Here is a 21,910-nt window from a genome sequence, read left to right as displayed (position 1 = left end):
GTCTCCCCTTCCACCCACCTCAGCCCTCGGTGTCCCTAACAACGGATGCCTCGGATCTCGGCTGGGGGGCCCACCTAGGGACCCTGAGGACACAGGGCCTGTGGTCCCAGGAGGAGGTGGGGCTACACATCAACATGCGGGAGTTGAGAGCGGTCCTCTTGGTTGTCAAACGTTCTGTCATCAGCTTCAGGGTCGCTGTGTCGCGGTGTTCACCGACAACACGACGACCATGTATTATATCAACAAGCAGGGCGGCACCAGATCCTCCTCCCTGTGCCACGAGGCGATACGACTCTGGGACTTTTGTGTAGCCCACTCCATTCACCTCATGGCTTCCTTCCTCCCCGGAGTACGGAACACGCTGGCGGATCGATTGAGCAGATCCTTCCTGTCACACGAGTGGTCCCTTCGCCCAGACGTCGCCCTCTCCATCTTCCGGAGGTGGGGTTATCCCCGGGTGGACCTCTTCGCGTCCAAGGGGAACAGGAAGTGCCAAGCGTTCTGCTCCTTTCAGGGCAGGGAGCCCGGGTCGATAGCGGATGCCTTCCTCATCCAGTGGTCGACCCACCTGTACTATGCGTTTCCCCCATTCCCTCTGGTTCACAGGGTCCTTCTGAAGGTGCGCAGGGACAGGGCTCACGTGATCATGGTAGCCCCGGCATGGCCCAGACAGCACTGGTACCCCATGCTGCTGGACCTGACCATAGCCGACCCAGTTCCCCTGCCGCTTCATCCGGACCTGATTACCCAGGAGCACGGGACCCTCTGTCACCCGGACCTGCAGTCGCTGCACCTAGCGGCGTGGCTCCTGCGTGGCTGACTGGCTCTGAGCTGCGCTGTTCCACGCCGGTGAGGGAGGTGCTCTTGGGCAGCAGGAAGCCGTCCACAAGAGCGACATATTTGGCCAAATGGAAACGCTTCTCCTGTTGGTGCGTGGAGAGAAATCTCCGCCCTTTGGAAGTTTCGGTAGCCGACATCTTAGACTACATTTGGTCCCTCAAAGGGCAAGGTCTGGCCATATCGTCGTTGCGAGTCCACCTGGCAGCTATCTCCACCTTTCACCCGGGTGCGGATGGTCGCTCTGTTTTTTCTCACCCGACGGTGTCTAGATTCCTTAAGGGGCTGGAACGTTTATACCCTAACGTCCGTCCCCCTGCTCCAACCTGGGATCTTAACCTGGTGTTGTCCCGGCTCATGGGGCCCCCCTTTGAGCCGTTAGCTACTTGCTCCCTGCTTTACCTCTCTTGGAAGACGGCCTTTCTAGTAGCTATCACCTCAGCTAGAAGGGTGTCGGAACTCCGGGCTCTTGTGGTAGACCCCCCATATACGGTCTTCCACAAAGACAAGGTGCAGCTGAGACCACACCCTGCTTTTCTCCCCAAGGTGGTCTCAGCCTTCCACGTCAACCAAGAGATATTCCTCCCGGTTTTTTTCCCGAAACCTCACTCCTCAGGCAGGGAGCAGCAGCTCCACTCGCTTGATGTCCGTAGGGTTCTCGCGTTCTACGTGGAGAGGACCAAGCCCTTCCGCAAATCCCCCCAGCTTTTCGTGGCAGTAGCGGACCGCATGAAAGGGCTTCCTATCTCCTCCCAGAGGTTATCCTCTTGGGTAACGTCCTGCATCAGGACCTGCTATGACTTGGCCCATGTCCCTACGGGCCGTGTGACTGCGCATTCTACCAGGGCGCAGGCGTCGTCGCTGGCTTTCCTCGCCCGTGTGCCCATCCAGGAAATCTGTCGGGCAGCGACCTGGTCATCGGTCCACACCTTTGCTTCCCACTACGCCCTGGTCCAGCAGTCAAGAGACGACGCGGCCTTCGGAACTGCAGTGCTCCATGCCGCGACTTCTCACTCCGACCCCACCGCCTAGGTATGGCTTGGGATTCACCTAACTGGAATGGATGTGAGCAATCACTCGAAGAAGAAAAGACGGTTACTCACCTTTGTAACTGTTGTTCTTCGAGATGTGTTGCTCACATCCATTCCACACCCGCCCTCCTTCCCCACTGTCGGAGTAGCCGGCAAGAAGGAACCGAGGAGCGGGTGGGCCGGCAGGGATATATATTGGGCGCCATGGCGGCGCCACTCCAGGGGGCGACCTGCCGGCCCACTGGAGTTGCTAGGGTAAAAAGTTTCCGACGAACGTGCACGCGCGGCGCGCACACCTAACTGGAATGGATGTGAGCAACACATCTCGAAGAACAACAGTTACAAAGGTGAGTAACCGTCTTTTCCTCTCTTAGGATGTGTCTACATTTAAACTGCTACAGTGGCACAGCTACAGCGCTGCATCTGCACTGTTGTAGCAGTGTAGACAATCCCTCACATTGGTATAGGTAATCCACCAGCTGAAGGAAGTGGTAGTTAAGTTGACAGAAGAATTCTGTTGTTTGGTGCTATCTACAATGGAGGTTAGGTTGGCTTACTTGTGTCTCTCAGGGTGGATTTTTCACACCCCTGAGAGATGTAGCTATGTTGATGTAAGTTTACCAGTCCTTTGAGTTATTGTTTCAAGCTACTTGCAAAGATTCTTTATAACTCAACACATATTTTGAAGGCTGTCTTTGCAACCCTACAGACTTTTTGCAACAGCTTTCTGTCTTCCAAGTTCTGATTTGTTGAGCCATATGATTCAGCCATGACTTGGCCCAGTTTGACCCTTGTCTTATGTGAAACATTAAAGATCATCAGACATTTTCCATCAAAACATTTTAAACAAAAAGTTGGTTTTTTGACTTAATTTACATTTTCATGGAAAATATCCATTTGTATGGATATTTTTTGTTTTAATTGAAAAACTGCAAATCCAATCTCAAAACATGCCTTGATTTAAATTTTTAGTTTTTCAATGAAAACACCCACAAGAAGTTTAAATGTAAACATTTTCATGTAATCAAAACTTTTTGTAGTGGGGGGGAATCATTTTGTGATTAACACTATCAGGTATACTAGTCTACATTTGAAATGTAGAAGTTAAAAATAAACCATTGTTAAGTGAATTAAACTTCACAAAATCTAACAAGTAAAATATGTCTGATTCTGCAATGGTTTGGATTTTACATTTTTAATTTTTAAAGAATTTTCTTCTTGGTGCTAAATTTTTCTTTGTCTTTAAAATTGTCAGGTTTTATTAAAATCCTGAAAAATACATTTACCATTTGTTTTCTGTGCTGCTACTTTATTCCCATTCTTCAAATACCCAAACTGTAGCTGCTGCAATGTTGTCATAGTATAATTCCCAAATCTGGACCTTAGCATCCAAAATATGGGTACTAGCATGAATTTCCCTAAGCTTAATTACCAGCTTAGATCTGATAGGCTGCCACCAATCAGGATTCTGAGTACCTGATAAACTCTGGTCTCCCCAAACCTTCCCTGGGGACTACAAGACCCAAATTCCTTGAGTCTCACAACAAAGGGATATAAACCATTCCCTCCTCCTTCTTTACCTCCTCCCAGATATTTCCTGCCTGGGTATACTAGGAGATCTACCCTGAGAGGAATGTTACCTTCCCCCTCCCTTCTTCCCCAGAGAGAGATACAGAGATAAACACAGAGAGCAGGTTTTTCTTCCCTCCTCCCTTTCCTTTCTCCCTGGTGAGTGCAGACTCCCTTCCCTGGAGTCTTACAATAGATAACCAAAAAATCAATTAGATTTAAAAAAAAAAAAAAAAAAAAATTAATAAAGAAGGAAAAAACATTAAAACTGTCTCTGTAATCAAGATGGTAAATATGCAGGGTTTTTTAGCTTATGGCCAATAGAAAGAAGCTTTCTCCAGCAGAAACACAATTTAAGCTACTTCCAGCAAGTACACATCTGCAAATAAAGAAAAACAAGTTAAAAGACTATCACCGCCTTTGTACTTACTTACTATTCTGAATAGATAAGAGACTGTAGCAGGGAGATTGGCAGAAACCTGGTTGCACCTCTAGTCCTGTCCAGGACCCAGAAGGAACAAAGCCAAACCCAAAAACACACGCAAAGGCTTCCCTCCACACGAGATTTGAAAGTATCTTGTCTCCTGATTGGTCCTCTGGTCAGGAGTTGCAGGTCACTGTTTGTTTGTTAACCCTTTACAGGTGAAAGAGACATTAACCCTTAGCTATCTGTTTATGACAAATGTATTTTAAAATATTGCCTATTACTTGGATGATCAGCTTGTTGTTGTTGTTGCTTCTAATGAACAGAAGTTGGATTTAACCTATGACCATATGTGTTGTTTACACTGAAATCCATTCATTCTTAAAATTTGTCCATCAGTCCCTACTAAAGAAGTGCAGTATTTCTAGTTGAAGCACACATGTGGTCACTTCACTAGTCATTAAAATAAGGTCTAGGATTGCCACCTTCCACAAAAAAAAGGGTTTGGATGGACTAGTCATTTTGAATATGCACTTAAAACAATTACCATTCTCTTGTAAGAATACCTGAAACATGAGAATTTTTAAGTGATTAACCAAAGTTGTTTTATTAAAAGTTAATGACCAAGGAGATACTTTAAAATTTTCTACTTTTTTTTTAAAGTTGCCACTCTGCATGATAGTGTTACAGTGCAATGATTCTTTCATTTACAGCTTTGTTTTTATCTTTATTTGGAAACGAATTCTGCAACTCTTATGCAAGTAATTCACACAGAGTGAAAGTCCTCTTTATGCAGAGAGCACTCACCAGTTCTATTCACCACTTATGAAACTGACATGACACACAGTCCTCGTGTGGGCTTTCTGCATATGGTGAATTTCACCCACAAGTAGCCCCAAAGATATCAAATTAATACACTTTTCATCTAAGGGTTGCAGGACTCGGCCCTTAATTTGTAACTGATGAAAAAGATGGTTTTACACACCTGTGAGAACTGTCTTGAGATTGAAGCATACAGCAGAACCATGTTAAAAGATTGTTAAATTGAGCTGTGTTAATCCATGTGCATGTAGTTTATAAAATTTCTAGTTAGTGCATAGAAAATGATACTCTGTCTTCATTTGTCAGCATAGCTTTCATAGCAGAGTCAATAGTGAAATCTCATATAACGAAGATTTCATTCTGTTTATGCAATGCATTCCATTTAAAGTTTCTTGGTCTACTGGAAGTATTCTACAATAATAAATGATTAAAATAAAACTGCACAAGCCAAAGGAACAAAATATCTTATTTTGCATTATTATTTATTTTATTTGTATTGCAGTAGCATGTAACAGAGACAGTCCCTGCATCAAGGAACTTAAATCTCTTTGCTCTTTTATTGCATACCTAATTTGCAAAATTCAGGAATTTGTAATTGGTCTTCCAGTTATTATATAGCTTCAGCAGCTCTCCTGCTAGGCTACTGCCTTCTGAGTGTCATTGACTGTATCTTCTATAAGCAGGAGTGCCACACTGCCAACTTGAAAGAAGCACAAGGGCCTGTGATGGGGGTGTTTCCCCCATACAGGTTGCAAAAGGGTTAAGATGGCCCTGAGAGGTCAATTAACCAGCCTTGGTGCACCTGGAAGGTAAACCAGGACTAATTAGAAGTAAAATGCACCAGGGGGAGGGCAGAGTTTGTCTCCATAGAAAGCTGGATGAGCCCAGTTGTGGGGAGGAGACCCAGAGAGGAGAAGGTAGGAAGTGCTATTTCACTGGGAAGCAGCCTGAGAAGAAGGCTGTGAGGGAGAAAGGGTGGGGGGAAAGGATCAGACAGGCTTTTCCAGGGAAAGCTGGAAGTCTTGCTGAGATGGGGCTCTGATGACCTAAAGCCTGCCTGGAACCCTGAGTAATAGGAGGAGCATGCCAGCTCCTGGATCAGGGGATTGATTGAACCAGGGAGGAGGAGGAAGATAAGCAACAGTTGTGCTGAAGGTTTACTTAATATACTTAGGTCACTCTTGCAGCTGGAGTAGACCAAAAGGACAGTAGGGGAAATTGAGGCACAGCTGCTTCAATGAGACATCTAGCTACAAGGGGGGGCATGTTGTGATGACAACTTTGTCACAGGTGGGGGCTTGTCTGGGATCCACTGAGAACCCCTCTGAAAAAGGAGAAATAACAGAGAAGCTGCAGAATGGAGGGCGTAGTCTGGATGTTGGCAGCACAGCAGGTTCAGACCCAGGCTGCCTGCTGCTTTTGCTACAGGCAACCCAGCAGCTGCAGCAGGAGCTTTTCCTGCAATGCCTGGGGAAAATTGATCTGTGGGAGTTGAGTACCTCCTGGTGAAGGAGACCTCAGCATGCCAGTTTCAGGGTTGGTGAAGCTGGGGTCAGACAATAACCTGGAGGCATTTTATGTATATTTGAATGGATGGCTAGGGTAACAGATGGGCAGAATCATCCTGGGTGTCCCAGGTAGCACCTGTTTCTGTCAGGAGAGGCCCAAGCAGAATATATCCCCTAGTCACATGCCCTAGCTAGAGAAGTCATTTTAGATCAGTTGGAGCTGACACCTGAAGCCTATCAACACCACTGTAGAATGGAACCATTCCCAAACAGAAAACAGCCCAGGGTGATGACTCGGTGACTCTGAGACCTGGCATTGTGCAGGCTATTCACAAAGATGTACTCTGTAGGGGGAATTATGGATCAAATTTTCATAGAACAATTTCTGCAGGTTCTGCTAGTTGGAGCCCAAAGCTGAGTCTGGCCATTTTGGACATTGTCTGCTGGAATGGAAAGAAAAGAGGGCTATTTGGAGACAGACAGAATCATAGAATATGAGTGTTGGAAGGGACCTCAGGAGGTCATCTAGTCCGACCCCCTGCTCAAAGCAGGACCAATTCCCACTAAATCATCCCAGCCAGGGCTTTATCAAGCCTGACCTTAAAAGCCTCTAAGGAAGGAGATTCATCACCTCCCTAGGTAACCCATTCCAGTGCTTCACCACCCTCCTAGTGGAAAAAGTTTTTCCTAATATCCAATGTAAACCTCCCCCACTGCAACTTGAGACCATTACTCCTTGTTCTGTCATCTGCCACCACTGAGAACAGCCTAGTTCCTTCCTCTTTGGAACCCCCTTTCAGGTAGTTGAAAGCAGCTGTCAAATCCCCCCCTCATTCTTCTCTTCTGCAGACTAAATAATCCCAGTTCCCTCAGCCTCTCCTCATAAGTCATGTGCTCCAGCCCCCTAATCATTTTTGTTGCCCTGCACTGGACTCTTTCCACATCCTTCTTGTAATGCGGGGCCCAAAACTGGACACATTACTCCAGATGAGGCCTCACCAATGCCAAATAGAGGGGAATGATCACATCCCTCTATCTGCTGGCAGTGCTCCTACTTATACACCCTCAAAATGCCGTTAGCCTTTTTGGCAATGTACCAGTAGTACCAAGGAAGCTGAGTGCTGGGCCAGGGTAAAAACATCACCCCAAGAAGGCAGTAAGATCCCAGTCTCCAGAGGCTGAGGAATCTCCACTGGGAAGAAGAATCCTAGGCAGCCCTAAATTTTGGGGCTCAGATGAGCCACTGACCTCCAGCCCAGTTGCTCCCTCCAGGGGAAGCATCATGGCAGGTAGTCAGGGAAGCCTCATTTTGTGTTTCAGCTGTGGGCGATTGTGGTTTGAGAGGCTCCTTAAATCAGAGTTGAACACCGCCCTTCATGGGATCCATCAAACTGAGGCAATACCCAAACTGAAGGGCCTGGGGGACTCAGGCTGCAGGCAAACTCTTACCAAGGGAAATAGACTTCCGTCTGGTATTATAGACCGACATCTCCCATTCCACATATCTTGTGTACACGGAGGCACCCGAGTCTGCCCATCAGATGTGGTGGAGTTAAAGGTACAAGGCCCGTGTGGCTAAGTGAGAGTCATAGGGTGCCATTGCATGCATCCAACAAAGTGGGTATTCACCCACGAAAGCTCATGCTCCAAAATGTCTGTTAGCCTATTAGGTGCCACAGGATTCTTTGCTGCTTTTACAGATCCAGACTAACACAGCTACCCCTCTGATACTAGTCAGAGGGTGAAGAGTTTTCTGTGGCCTGTGATCCAGGGCAGAGACTGGCAAGGTTTTCTGGCCTTGATGGGGTAGGGCAGGGGTTGGCAACCTATGGCACGCGAGCCAATTTTTAATGGCACGTGGCTGCCTGCTGGGACTCCACGTGTCATTAAAAATCCCGCCGACATGGGGTCCGTGGTCCCGCGCCGGAGTGCTGGCCTAGCGCAGCAAGCCGCCGGCCCCTTCCCCCAGAGCCCTGCTCCCACCCGCGCAGAGCTCTGGGGGGCTGGGGCTGTGCACTCCTGCGGGGCAGCGTTTGGCTCCATGAGGAGGGAAAGATGCTCCCCGCTCACCCAGAGCCCTGCTGCTGCGCGCACAGCGCTCTGAGGGGCGGGGCGGAGCAGAGCAGGGCTGCGCACAGGGGGGTGGCGGCGGCGGCAGGGCTCCAGATGAGCAAGGAGCCTCATGGTAAGGGGGCCGGCTCTGGGGCTGGGGGGGGGTTGGGTAAGGGATGGGGGTAGTCAAGGGACAGGCAGCAGGGTGGGTTGGATGGGGGGTGGTTAGGGGTGGGGGTCTCTGGAGGGGGCAGTCAGGGAGCAGGGGGGGTTGGATGGGGCATATGAGTCCCGGGGTCTATTTGGGGCGTGGATAGGGGTCAGGGCAGTCAGGGGACAGGGAGCAAAGAGGGTCCTGGGGGAGCAGTTAGGGTCAGGGGACAAGGAGCTGGAGGTGGGGGTTGGATGAGTCAGGAGTTCTAGGGGGACTGCCAGGAGGTAGGGGTGTGGAGAGGGGTTGGGGCAGGCAGGGAGCAGGTGGGGGGGGTTGTATGGGTCCAGAGTTCTGGGGATCCTGTCAGGGGGCGGGGAGCGATTAGTTAGGCATGGGAGTCCGGGGGGGTCTGTCTGGGTGTGGATAAAGGTTGGGGCAGTCAGGGAACGAGTAGGGTCCTAGGGGGGGCAGTCAGGAGGTGAGGGGCAGGGAGGCTAAGATAGGGGGTGGGGTCCCAGGAGGAGGTAGTTGGAACAAGGAGCAGGGGGGGTTGGGGGTGCAGTCACCCAGCCCTCTGCCCCGCTCCCCCCCGCTCCCCCCACACACACGCCCCTGCCCTGAGCCTTATACCACCCAGCCCTCAGTTGACTTGACCTCCCCCCATGACCCCAGCCCTGACTGGCACCCCCAGACATACCCAGCCCCCCTACCTTGACACCTGCACCCCCTTCACATGCCCCCAGCCCTCTGCCCTGACTCTTGCACCCTCACGTCCCCAGCACCCCCCCACATCCCCTGCACCCTGCACATCCCCACCCTCACCCGAAGCACCAAACGGGAGCCCCTGCACCCCTCACACCACATGGGAGCTGCCTAGGTAAGTGCCCCCACACCCAAACCTCCTGCCCCAACCCTGAGCCCCCTCCTTCATTTTAGCTCCTGGCCAGACCCTTCACCCCCAGCCCTGTGCTCGGTCCACTCCAACTCTCAGCTCAGTGCAGAGAGAGGAAGAGAATGGGCCAGAACCAGGGAGAAGGTAGGTATCCACTGTATGTGGGCAGGGCTGGGACTCCAGTCCGGCACTAGGCTAAGCAGGTCTGGCAGCCAGGATCCCGGCTGGCAGGAGCCGGAGGATGGAACCCCTGAGCGGCAGTGGGCTGAGCCGCTCAGCCCACTGCCAGTCTGGGGTCCCGGCCACCAGCCCCACACAGCCCACTGCTGGTCTGGGGTTCTGGCTGCCAGACCCTTCGGCTGCAGGCCCCACTCAGCCCAGTGCTGGCCTGGGTGAACAGAACCCCAGACCAGCAGCGAGCTGAGTGGGTCGGTGGCGTAAGATCAACATTTTAATTTAATTTTAAATGAAGCTTCTTAAACATTTTGAGAACCTTGTTTATTTTACAATACAACACTAGTTTAGTTATATAATATATAGACTTGTAGAGAGAGACCTTCTAAAAACCATTAAAACGTATTGCCGGCATGTGAAACCTTAAGTTAGAGTGAATAAATGAAGACTCGGCACACCACTTCTGAAATGTTGCTGACCCCTGGGGTAGGGGATGGTACCTGAGCCAGTAAGGGAGAAACCTACTCAGGTACTGCAGTTACAGTCAGGGATGCTTAGCCCTTATGGGAACATATAAGAGGATTGGATGGACTTGTTAGATCACTTGGAAACTCGGAGACCTCTTCCCAGCCTGGAGGAACAACTGGAGGAAGCTAAGCAGGACTTGGCAGAAGTATATGCTTCCTGGAAGAAAATTATAATGCAGGCAGCAAAGTTAGAGGAGAACCTGATCTAGACAAAGATGAAATTTGGAGAATAAAAAGCAACACTAGCGTTTGGGCAGGAACTGGCTACACTTCAGGAGGCAAGAACTTCTGGGAAACAAGGGCCCAAAGTATTGTGCTCTGGAGTTATAGTTTCTAAAGTTTTCTGAGGTCATCCATTGGCCACAATGTAAAATTCTGTGATCTGGATTTGGTCCATCCCTCTTCTAGTTTTATTCATGAAGAAATACAAGTAAATGCCTGATGGCCCAACACAGTGTTTTAAAAAATATGGTAATCTTAAAGTCCCAGTCAGTGAGTCTTAGTGAATCTCTTATGTATGGTAAGCACTGGAGATACAGTCACAATTGCCTGTTGTGGTGCTGATGATGGTACTAGATTGCATTGTCTGTTTGATTTAGTGCATTTGACTTCTATGTTTTCAAACAATGACCTTAAAGAAATATTATACCCCAGAGTAACTTTGAAATTGTTTGTTTAAATTAACTTTCATTTGGATTTATGCTTAATGAAATCTTCAGAGATTCAGACGGCTCCTCTGTAATGAAATGCTGTATCTTTGAACCAATGAACAGTGTAACCAAACTGTAAGGATTCCTCTCTAAATGAGTGGGCTTCTATAATGTTACACTTGGGTGGCACAAGCAGAATGCTAGATGATTAGTTTATGGTCTAGATCATTGTATTTTTATTACACTCATAAAAACTGTGTTTCTCCTCATTTTCGTAATGGCTTCAATGAGCTTCTATACCTTCTAAAGGCACATTAAATGGTTATGTGATGAAAGTACTGATTTAGTGAGGATAGTTTTAAAGCCTGTATACCTTAAAGTAAGAATTCTTATCTTAGTCTGATTTTGAACTGAAGAAGTCTGAAGGTATGTGGACCTGGGTGAAAATGGCATTATCTTCCCTAATATACATAAGGTGGCCAGTTATAGGATAAAACCAATAAAAATCCACCAAAGAAATAGAATTTATTAAAATTATTCTCTACCAATTTAACCCAAGTTTACCATTTTTGCAGTGCTGAGAATTAGTGGCAGAAGGGACTGGTGGATTCTAAAGATCTTGTTAGGAATCTTGGTTCATTCAGAGATGACCAGTCTTTTGGGGGGGGGGGGGGCGGCCGGAGAAGAGGGAAAAATGTATTTACTCCAAGAAAAAAATAGCCATAATTTGCCTATCTGTGCCCCCCCCCATCAAAATCACAAAAAAAGCCCCAAACTTTAGAAACCCATAATATATTTCCTAAGTTTTGGTATAAAAGGATGCTTTAAGGATGTTAACTATTGTATTGCATAAAGAAACAAATTTATTTTTAAGGAAAATATTTTTGTCCATGTGCAAGATAGATTTAAAAGAGGAGACTTAATACTATTAAATAGAAAACCTTTTTATTTGACTTTATAATATGCTTTTAAAAAATTTAATTGAATGTATCATTTTTGTGCAGTTTTGATAAAGGCCCTTTGTATTTATAAATTTACATCTCAATATAATTGCTTACAAATATTTCTGTGAAATAAACTTAACCCTTCCCAAAAAGATCAGTTTTCTTTTCACTCAGTACTTTAATATGCTAATAAAAAGACAATGAAAGTTGTATGCGAGTATAACATCAACGTACACCATAATAGTAATGTTTTTTCATGATTATGCTGCTCAATATTAATTCATAGCAGTGTTTTTGTTAACTCATGAGCTGTGTTTCGAATGCAGATATGCCAGACGATCTTTGTTTGTTTTCTTGTTTGTGTGAAAACATCCACAAACTCTTTAGTTGAAGAGCCTTGGATTCCTATTTTCCACTCTGTAGCTATTTTAAATTATTAAACAGTCATGCTGTTAGCTGTTTCGTTGTTCTCTTGTACTCCTGCTGTCTTGTTTGGGGAGTGGATAGGCTGGAGGATGGGTTGCACTGTTTCATTTTATATCCTACATAAAATTTTAAATTAAAAATGTACACGTCTGCAAACGTATTTTAACACAATGTTTTTGAAAGGAACATTTATCCACCTGAAATAGTTCTCAAGGAAAGTTTTTTGTTGCCCCTAAGATTGGTTGGATGCAACTTTTATGACTATTTCGTTAAGGTACTTGTTCAGCAGCTTTTTGTACATAACAAACAGCAAAAAGAAACAAATCTCAGCATACAAACAGATTTCAGTGTGTTACCTTAGCAAGTCAATATATTGTTAATTACATGTGTCCATGCTGTTTTAGTGTAAAACATCAGACACTAAACAGTTGTGGGTTTTTTTAAAGCATTTCCTTTATGGATCTGAAAATGTGAAAGAAAAATAGCTGAAAACAGTCCTAGGGATGGGAAGCTTTGTGGGGTTTTCTTTTTTGTTGTTTAAGGGCATGGATTGAATTCATTGGAAATTCTTTAATATTTCAGGGAAGGATGCAAAATATGGTGCCAGTTTATTCAGGGATTTGAAAGCAGCTGCAGAGTAAACGTGTCTAATGAAAATGAAATAAATTTCCTGTGAATGGAATAAATTTTGATTGTATGTCTGAGTGCAGTAATTATACATGTCACGCAATAATTAGGCAGTCACAGTGTGGCCATGGTGTCTGTCTTTGTCTGCAGATGGTCTGGGAGAACGGCTGTGTGGTTATTGTCATGCTGACACCCCTTACTGAAAATGGAGTCAAGCAGTGCTACCACTATTGGCCAGATGAAGGGTCAAACCTCTACCACATCTATGAGGTACTTAAACAAAATATCTGGTTGTAAACTTGACAGTAAGTGTGTGGATTGATTTCATACAGAGCAAAATATTGTTTAATCTGATCTGACCTGTAAATTGAGTTGAGGTTTCCCATATTATGCTAGTGTAGTGGTAATTCTGAGTTGTTTTATGTTCACATAAAAAACTATATGCATATCTTGATAACAGTATAGTTTTACATAGAAGAAAATGTAGTAAATGATGGGTCAAATATACTGATAGGATAAAGGATGGAGAATCTCACATACTAATCACAAATCAATGAGCAGGAAAGTATGTAATAACTGACTATTTATATTTTTAAGGAAAATAGTATGTTTATAAATAATGAATTGTGCCTAAGGAGAGCTATATATGGGTTTATAGAGAGAGCCTCTGTGTGTGTGTGTGTGTGTGTGTGTGTGTGTGTGTGTGTATATATATATATATATATATATATATATATATATTCTTCTGTAATTAAAGCTATTTACTTTTTAGCTTCAGTCTCAGTTGTGTGAAAAAATATTTACATTCTTTCTGCTTGATATATTTGGCCCAGTATATCAATCATATCACATTGTTGCTATATACCATGACTTTTGGGTGTCCATTATTTTTCCTAGTCTTCTGGTTTAGTGAATGAAGACAATAATACTATAATGGGCACAGTGTAAAGAATAAATGATTTGGAGGAATAATAGTTGAATCCCAGAGTTGTGAATTTTTTCCCCAAAAACATTACGTTGTAAAAATGATCCCGCTCTTCATATTATGTGTAGGCTTCTGCTGAACAGCATAAATTGGCTGGAAGTTCTCAAGTGAAAAAGACTCATTTATTTATTTTTTAAAGAGAACTACTCAAATTATCCTAGACAATTTTCTGGAGGGCAATACATTGTGGGTGTCTCCAAGTGAAGAATGAAAGGATGGATCTAAGGCATATTATCAAGCAGAGTCTTTCCTATATATATATATATATATATATATATGACCCATCATAATCAGTCAAAAATCTCAATTTCAAGATTTTTTAACTTGTGAGAAAACTATCTAGAAATGTTAAACATAATTTAATGAAACAAAAAATTACTCCCCAACCCTGTAGCAAGAACAGCTACAATAGCTACTAAATAACAAACTATTTCCATGATATTGCCAATTCATAACTAAATCTTATGCTTGTTGTTATCATTCAAAAGGATTCCATGATCTTTGAAAGACCAACTTTCAACTTGAATTATTGATTGCTATTTTTTTCCTTTCTACGTAATGTAGGTAAATCTGGTTTCTGAGCACATCTGGTGTGAGGATTTCCTAGTGAGGAGCTTCTACTTGAAAAACCTACAGACCAATGAGACTCGAACCGTGACACAATTCCATTTCCTTAGCTGGCATGATCAGAAAGTTCCTGCTTCCACAAGGTCACTTCTGGATTTTCGCAGGTACAACGCAAAGCATAACAGTCTATTTAATACAAATTTGGGGATCTGTTTGTATAGGAAACACTTTCTGTTATCTTCTACATCCATATTGGAGAGAAGTCCCTCAATTAATAACTCTATACCAAGTTTTTGAAGCCAGAGCAATATGTTTATATACAAATGTAGGCTCTCATTCTGCAATATGTATGCATAAACAGTGATTTTATTTATTTATTTATTTATTTTTGGTAACAGGATAGAGGGAGAAGGGAGGTTGAGGTAATTTTCCATATTAACTGTTCCCTGGCTCTAAAGACTCACTCACTTATCCAAGGAATGAATGCATTTGTTTCCTCTACATTTTTTCCTGTGGCTTTGCGTTTCTCTATTTCACAACTGTTTACCTGGGTTTGCATCTTCAAGACCTTTTGTGTGGCTACCCTCTGACCCTTGCTGCAGGAATCTCACAAATGAATCACTGTGCAGTGTGTACATGCTAAACTACCTTTGAGTTATAGGCCAGTGAAGACAAGCCAGTGGGAGTTGCATGCCTTTAAGGACCACCAGGTCAGGCCCTTAGAGTTTATTTGGTTGAAAGAGTGTAGAAGTCTGGGGAGGGAGAGGCAAATTCTGACAAGTATGATCTCTCAAGAATTTTAAAGGAAGTTGATATTGCCTTAAAATAAAGCATCATACTAATATACAAAGACAAAATTTTAAACTTTTTCATCTTTCTAATTAACTAGTGGATCCTTTGAATATTTACTGTTAATCTAAATTTCAAAATTAAAGGCAGGAATCACAAAGATTGATGTGAAATAATCTCATTCTGCTTGCAACCATGCTTAATGTGTCCAATGTAGATGTTAATTGGTACTAGATACTCCACAGTGATAAATTTGTGGCCAGTGAAAAGAGTCTCTGAAAAGTTTGAGCAATCAGTTCAAAATCCTGCAAGTTGCCAAATACAAGCGTATAGTTTTCTCTTTACTGTAATATTAATCTACAGACTGCTAAGGTAATTTAAAGGTCTCAGTTAAATGCTCAAAAGCAAGGAATTTTAAGGCCAATGTCTTCCCTCCAATAAATGAAGACACTGGAAGCTGTGCATGTGCATCTGAGGGAAGAAACTGGCCCTAAATCCAACTGAAGTTGGTGGGAGTTTGATTAATTGTCTGCTGGCAAAATGTTACCCTTGAAATTAAGGGAGAAACTCCGTCCTTGAGCCATCACTGTGCTCCTATGCATTTATATACAGTGGGTTACCTTACGTATTGTGGGTTTGATACTTTGATTTCAGCAGGAACTGTATCTATGTGCATTTTGGCAGGGCAATGCTCTATATATGCTACAGTGTCTTCATGCAAAACTATAGGAGATGGGAGTAACAGGGAGCACTAGCATAAGAATGGAGTTGGAGCCGTAATTGAATTTTCCAAGGATTTTGCTCTGGCTTCTAGTCCAAACTCTTAATATTACTGTAATGTGGTTTTTATAGCTTGATTTCCTTCTTTTTAATGGAACTGTGGAATAGAATAATGCGTATAGTGAACTATCTTGTAGTGGAAGTCCTGAATTGGTTCCATGCTTTGCAATATGCAAACTGCAATTCTGAATTTCCACTTTAACAATTTAATAAAATCAGTTCTATCATGGTGTAAAAGTCCACAACACTGTTCAAACACAAAGTTTGCTGTGGTTTGGATCCATATGGCCTGGTTGTCTAATGTTCTGAGCACCTTCATTTCTCATTTACTTCAGTAGGAATAGAAGTTACTCAGTTCAGGCCTATAGTGAGACACGATCCCTGTCTCAAAAAGTGTGCAGTCTTATAATTAAGTTGTGCGGGAGATGAACAACAACACTATGAAATAGTCTCACTGTATTTTAAAAGAAATTAAAACTGGAAGAGGAAGGTAGTTCATTTGGCATGCTTCCTGCTTGAGGCAGATGTCAGAATGAACATGTAAAGATTTAACTGAGTTTCACTGTTCATTTAATATGTATTCACAGCCTACCATAACCATTCCTTGAGTGTAGATTTTGTATTATAGATCTGTAATATTGAATGCATAGTAAAATTCCTCTGAAAAGTAATCTTTGCATGCACAATAGCTGCTTTTTATGACTCTCTCAGTTTCTTGGCCATCTTACGTTGTTTTTTTTAATGACAAAAGGTAATGCACTGTTGCTGAGATGATTTATTTTAGAATTGGTTTTTAGAATAAATGATTTACACTCAAAACCTGCTATTTAAAGTTTCACCTGTGGTGAGTTATCACAACTGAGTTATAAAGCCCTCAAAATGGGTGTCAGACAGAATATCGACAACCCCTTATTTAAAGTGGTGCTAGCAAGTGCTACTCTCATTCCTTTAATATTCATGATTTTATGTGCATTGAATGTGTTTGTGTATATATATGGAGATGTGTGTATATTTATATATTCACATACATATATGAAGTTAAGCATATACATAACCAACCCTCTATTTTTATAATTCATCACCAAGAAAAATTGGATTCCCCAAATTACCTTGCCCAGAGTCTATGGAAATATGGATTCTATAACTATTATTGAAGTAAATTTTGTAAGTCTCTTTGGAAACTGAAAGTTTATATTTCTCTTCCTATTGTGTATCAGTGTTTTAGATGATGTTGCATGTAGCAGATGAATCCAACCTAGAGGAAAAAAAACTATCATATTTTAATATAGTTCTTTTAGATATAAATTGCTGAAACAAGATTATTTTATATATTAAGAAGTCCATACAAAATGCAGTGGTTAAAAGGTGAGGCTGCGACAGAAACCATTGGTCAATTTTAATGCTTCTGGAGTCCTAATTTCATTTTGAAGAATAGACCAATCATTATAACTCTGGTCTAGCTTGTTAGTCATGCACTGATATGTGTAATTAAATATTTCTTGAGCCCAGAGGGAGAACATTTACACTTTAAAGAGAGACTGCTAAGCTAAAAGATAATTAGTATCACATGTGAGGGCTTTGCTTAAAATATATATATTATGCTATCACTTCTTCTTGCTGTGTGCAATGGCATTTACTAACACTGCTCACTTTAAAAATGGACAAATTCTTATTTTGCCAGCTAATTAGCGGTTGCCAGTGTCATTTTTGTGATGTTGCAGCTAGTAATATGAGCCCAGTTGCATAGTCACAAAAGTGATCATTGGAAACTGTGACTCTGCTGCAGGGACAATGTGGGAAACCCCTTTTCTGAGCCTCTAACGACCTCTGACCTTTGCTTGCTGATGGTTTGCATGATGATTTCTTTTTCACTCAATGAGCCAAGGGTTGGTTTGTATTACTAATCATTCTTTTCTAAGTTAATTCTTCCTGTATATTTTTTATATATATATATTTTCTTAAGCATTCAAGACCTTTGCTTACTGATGAATTTTCGATCCATTCTGCTTAGAAATGGGATACTGGTGCATTTCTTAACAATTTTAAGAAAACTGTAGACTAAGCTAGGAATCAGCAGGACTGAACCCCTTTGTTTTAATGTGTTTTCTGAAATGTGTGATGATAAAAATGTTTGAAATTTTATCAATAAAAATGATAAACATAAGTTGTATGTTTCCCAACATGTGTCGAGTATACTTTCCTCTGTAATTAATCACAACATGCTTAATATCCTGGAAATGTTACCATGCAATAAAGAAAGGAACCACACAAGTGCAAAAGAAATCACAAACACAGCTTGTTAGCGTTAAATGGAGAAAGTTACTCTGTCAAGGTGGGTGTGGGTGTGGAGGAGGGTAGAGAATGACCAGCTGCATATTGGACATATCATTGTATTGAGTTACATAATAGACATTTGAAATCTAATTTACCCTGTAATACAGAAATAATTAAATATCCAGTTTAATTTTGTGTTCCTGGAGTTGATTCCCAAATACGAAATTTCTCTGATGGTTATAAGCCTCCTGTATAAGTGACATTGAGAAATAATTAAAAGATGTATTTGTACAGAAAAATCTAACTCTTCAATTAGAAAAATCTTTTAAAACTGAGGGGAAGTGATTGTTCAGGTTTTGTATGGTAATAAATTAGCTTGTTGTCAGTACCTGTAAAAATACCCTAGAGAAAGTAGAGAGAGAGCATACTTAATTTCCGCTGTCGGGTTCTCTTTAGTGGTTTTACTTGATTTCAGAAAATGTGACTTATTCTAGCATTTTATCAGAACTTGTGTACTTATAGTAAGAATATGGCTAAAATCCCTATGTTGAGTTGTGAGAGGTTGTGTGATTTACAAAAATAAGCCCACGCCTGGGAATGGAGAAATCCTGAGTTCTAGTCCCAGCTCTACTAATTATTTGCTCTGAAGCCTTGAGTATATAGTTCACCTCTCTGCCTCAGTTTGCCTCCCACTAAAATGGGGATTAATCATACTTATCAACCATGCGTGTTTTGTGAAGATTCATTTGTTAATATTTATATCTTCAGAGTGCTGTCACAAGTGTTATGTGCTTTACAAGAATGAAGTATCATTATTACTATGTATGGTATCTGGTTAGACTTTTATATGACAAAAGGCCAGTTGTGAAAACAGAGTTATTTGGAACATCACTGTAACCTTGGTAGCCTGTTTAGGTCAAGTTATGGGCATCTGAAAGACTGCCTTTCAAACATAGATCCTCAAGTATCTTTAGGCTATGCTGTAAACCATTTTTAAAGAGATATGAATGTTTACCCAGCACAGATGTTACAGAATATAGATGAATAGACAGGAACTAAATGATTCAAGTGATTAGTGATGCTTTAAAATTTCTAATACTCATAGTTGCCAGATTCCAGCAGCACACTTTATCACATTTCTTAGCAGTTAAGATGCTGTTAAATACTTACTCTTAACAGTTAGCACCTTGGTGCATCTAGACCTCCTTTGGAAGCTGTCTTATAAAATAGTTTTATAGCAGACCTTATAGTAAGATCAAATGTCTAATCAAGGAGAAGGAAGGGTTCTGATTTCTTAGAGTGCTTTCCCATTTTATCCTTTGTTCTCTTTGTGTTTTTAATGTATGCATAGACACTTTACATTTTTAGATGAGTCATGTGTTTCACATGTAAAATCTAGAGCAGTAACGCTTTTAAAAAAAACACACCTATTTAAATAGATTTTAGTTCTTTAGTGTCATGTATTCAAAATCCCATACTGAGTATCTTGGTTTGCTTCAACATTTTTAAATGTCTGCATTGATATGAGAATAGGTATTAGTCCCAATACATTAATACAACAGCATATCAGTTTAGTAGCCATTTTTGGGGCTTCAGATATATATTTTTCATATATTTCAGAAATCTAGACAATAAAACTACTTATAAATTTTGTGTGTGTAAAACTCTTCTATTGGGACCATAGCCACGTAGCTCCCTGGTATTTTAATCATCCCTACCGTAAATAATTAGATGTCTGAAAGAAGTTCTTTAGAGTAGTTACTCTTTGCTTTTTTGGAGATAATCTCTGTTTTGTACAAGACCACATTATTCTGACTGTAATACCTGCTTTCAATTTTGGCTTCACACCATGCACTTAAAAATTTCTGTGAAAAAGTTCATGAACTCAAGGTTCACTTTGAAAATCAAAACATCTTATGATATAGAACCTGAGATTCTGCCTAACCTGATAAGAGTTTGGGAAGAGAATGTCTTTATTTGTTGGCTAACCAGCAAATACGAGAATCATGAAACAATGTTTGAAATTTAAATACATTTGTTGTAACAGGAAAACAGAAACACACTTGAAGCAGAACTATGTAGGTAACTTAGTTATTTGTTATAACATAAGCTAATTAAACTGCATGTTTCTTTAAGAATAGGGTTGAATATTTGCTTTTTCTTACCATTTATGCTTTTGACAGTTGGCTTAGGAAATTGTACATAATATATTTATTAATTTGTCTGTTTTATTGCAGAAAAGTAAACAAGTGCTACAGGGGTCGTTCTTGTCCAGTAATTGTTCACTGCAGGCAAGTACAATTATTAAAATAGCTTTAGAGAAGTTTTTGTGCTGTAAGAAATTAACATACATAAAACCAAATGGGCACATTAAAGGTTTAGATATATGACTACACAAATAAGATGATACCTTATGAACCAGGTCAAAGTATTTATTTAGTTTAGTTCTTATGCTAGTAAAGCAGATAATCTGATTTCATATAAATCTGCCCTTTAACATGATCTTAGATGTTAATTCACAAGTTACATCTGATTTCTGTATTTAAAAATCTTATTTACAGCTTTTTATTTCAGAAATATGCTTCAAAGTTATTGCAATGCTGCGTATTCCCAATTTAGACTGTGTTCTGCATTGTTAATATTTAGATAAATGTTTTTATTTTTGTTTTTTTAATAATCCTGATGAGAGGAAATGGGATGGGGAAAATTGCCTGCTTGTTGGACAATAAGCTTAAACCTTCTAAACATAAATTCTCTTTAGGCCTGCCAGTGTGGTGAATGTAAATGAGAGCAGTTTGATAGCTCACTACGAAACTTAAAGTAATAATGTAAATATTAGGTTTTGTAGTTGTAGGGACCATGATACACAGTGAATGCCATGGTCTCATTCTTTAGCTATTTCCTTTCTATCTAAGATGCTTTTCTGGACAGGAAGATCAGGGGAAAGATCATAGCATTGGAAGGAAACACCACATATAGCTTATTATGTGCTCCTCCATGTTAGCAGGGGAGAGGGACAGCATATTTTGCATGTGTCACAAGCCTGCTGAGATCATTATGGAGGGACAAGATCATATAGCACATTGTGTAGTGATACTCTCCAAGAAGATTCACAATATGGAGGGGAGCCTGTGTCTCACTAAGGAGGTCCAAGAAGGAAGGAATATAATGTAGAAAGCTCTGTTCTTTAAAATGTTTGCAGGCCTTCTCTTAATCTAACAGATGAATATGTCTCTAACATTCAGCCTAGCAGTTCTTGTTTTATTAGGTCTGGCCACTACATTGTCACTCACTATTTGGATGAATTAATAAGACTCTGTTTCTTTGTTTCCTTCACAGTCAGGAATCAGGCGTGGGGTAAAGAGAGAGAGCTTAGTAGCACCGGCTGCCTCTCTGCAAAAATTGTTCTAGTAAATGATACGGATCAAACATGTAGTTTCATAGCCTATGTGTAAATGGAACTTATAAAGTGCATTACAGTGTTGAATTTTTTCTCCTTAGTAATACTGTAGACAGAGCAACCTATGACTAAAAATAATTTAGTTGATGATAAAAAATGACTAACCAATTGGTCCCACATGCCCATTTTTAGAAATATTGGGGAGGGAAGTGAAAAAAGTCTATTACTTAAAGTCTTAATTATGTTTACTAACAGCAAACATAAAAGAACATCACGCTGCCAATTACAAGCTGCTCCTTGACAGGAACACAAGCTGCATTCAGATTAGGGAGCTTTGCCTTCTCACAAGGCTTGATCACACATCTCCAAGGGAGGATTGGAAATACCCTAAGGTTAAAGATATATTTTTTTAGAAATCACATGATATTTTTCCCACTCATTGTAACTGAGGCAGAATTGAACAAGGAGGGTGGGAGAA

At 41.6% G+C, this 21,910-nt stretch overlaps 1 protein-coding gene across 3 annotated transcripts in view; it reads left to right on the top strand.

Moving 5' to 3' along the window:
* The window catches only part of PTPRN2 (protein tyrosine phosphatase receptor type N2), a 1,080,816-nt gene that overhangs the window by 1,028,167 nt on the left and 30,739 nt on the right, over positions 1-21,910 (top strand). For all 3 annotated transcript variants that reach the window (XM_050942222.1, XM_050942220.1, XM_050942221.1), the window contains 3 exons: positions 12,788-12,907; positions 14,187-14,353; positions 20,270-20,323. In XM_050942222.1, the coding sequence (XP_050798179.1) occupies positions 12,788-12,907; positions 14,187-14,353; positions 20,270-20,323 (341 nt within the window). The remainder of the gene's footprint in view (positions 1-12,787; positions 12,908-14,186; positions 14,354-20,269; positions 20,324-21,910) is intronic.

Source organism: Gopherus flavomarginatus, chromosome 2 (genome assembly GCF_025201925.1).
Source record: "Gopherus flavomarginatus isolate rGopFla2 chromosome 2, rGopFla2.mat.asm, whole genome shotgun sequence".
NCBI classification, from domain to species: Eukaryota; Metazoa; Chordata; order Testudines; family Testudinidae; genus Gopherus; species Gopherus flavomarginatus.
This window is presented reverse-complemented; position numbering and strand designations above follow the sequence as displayed.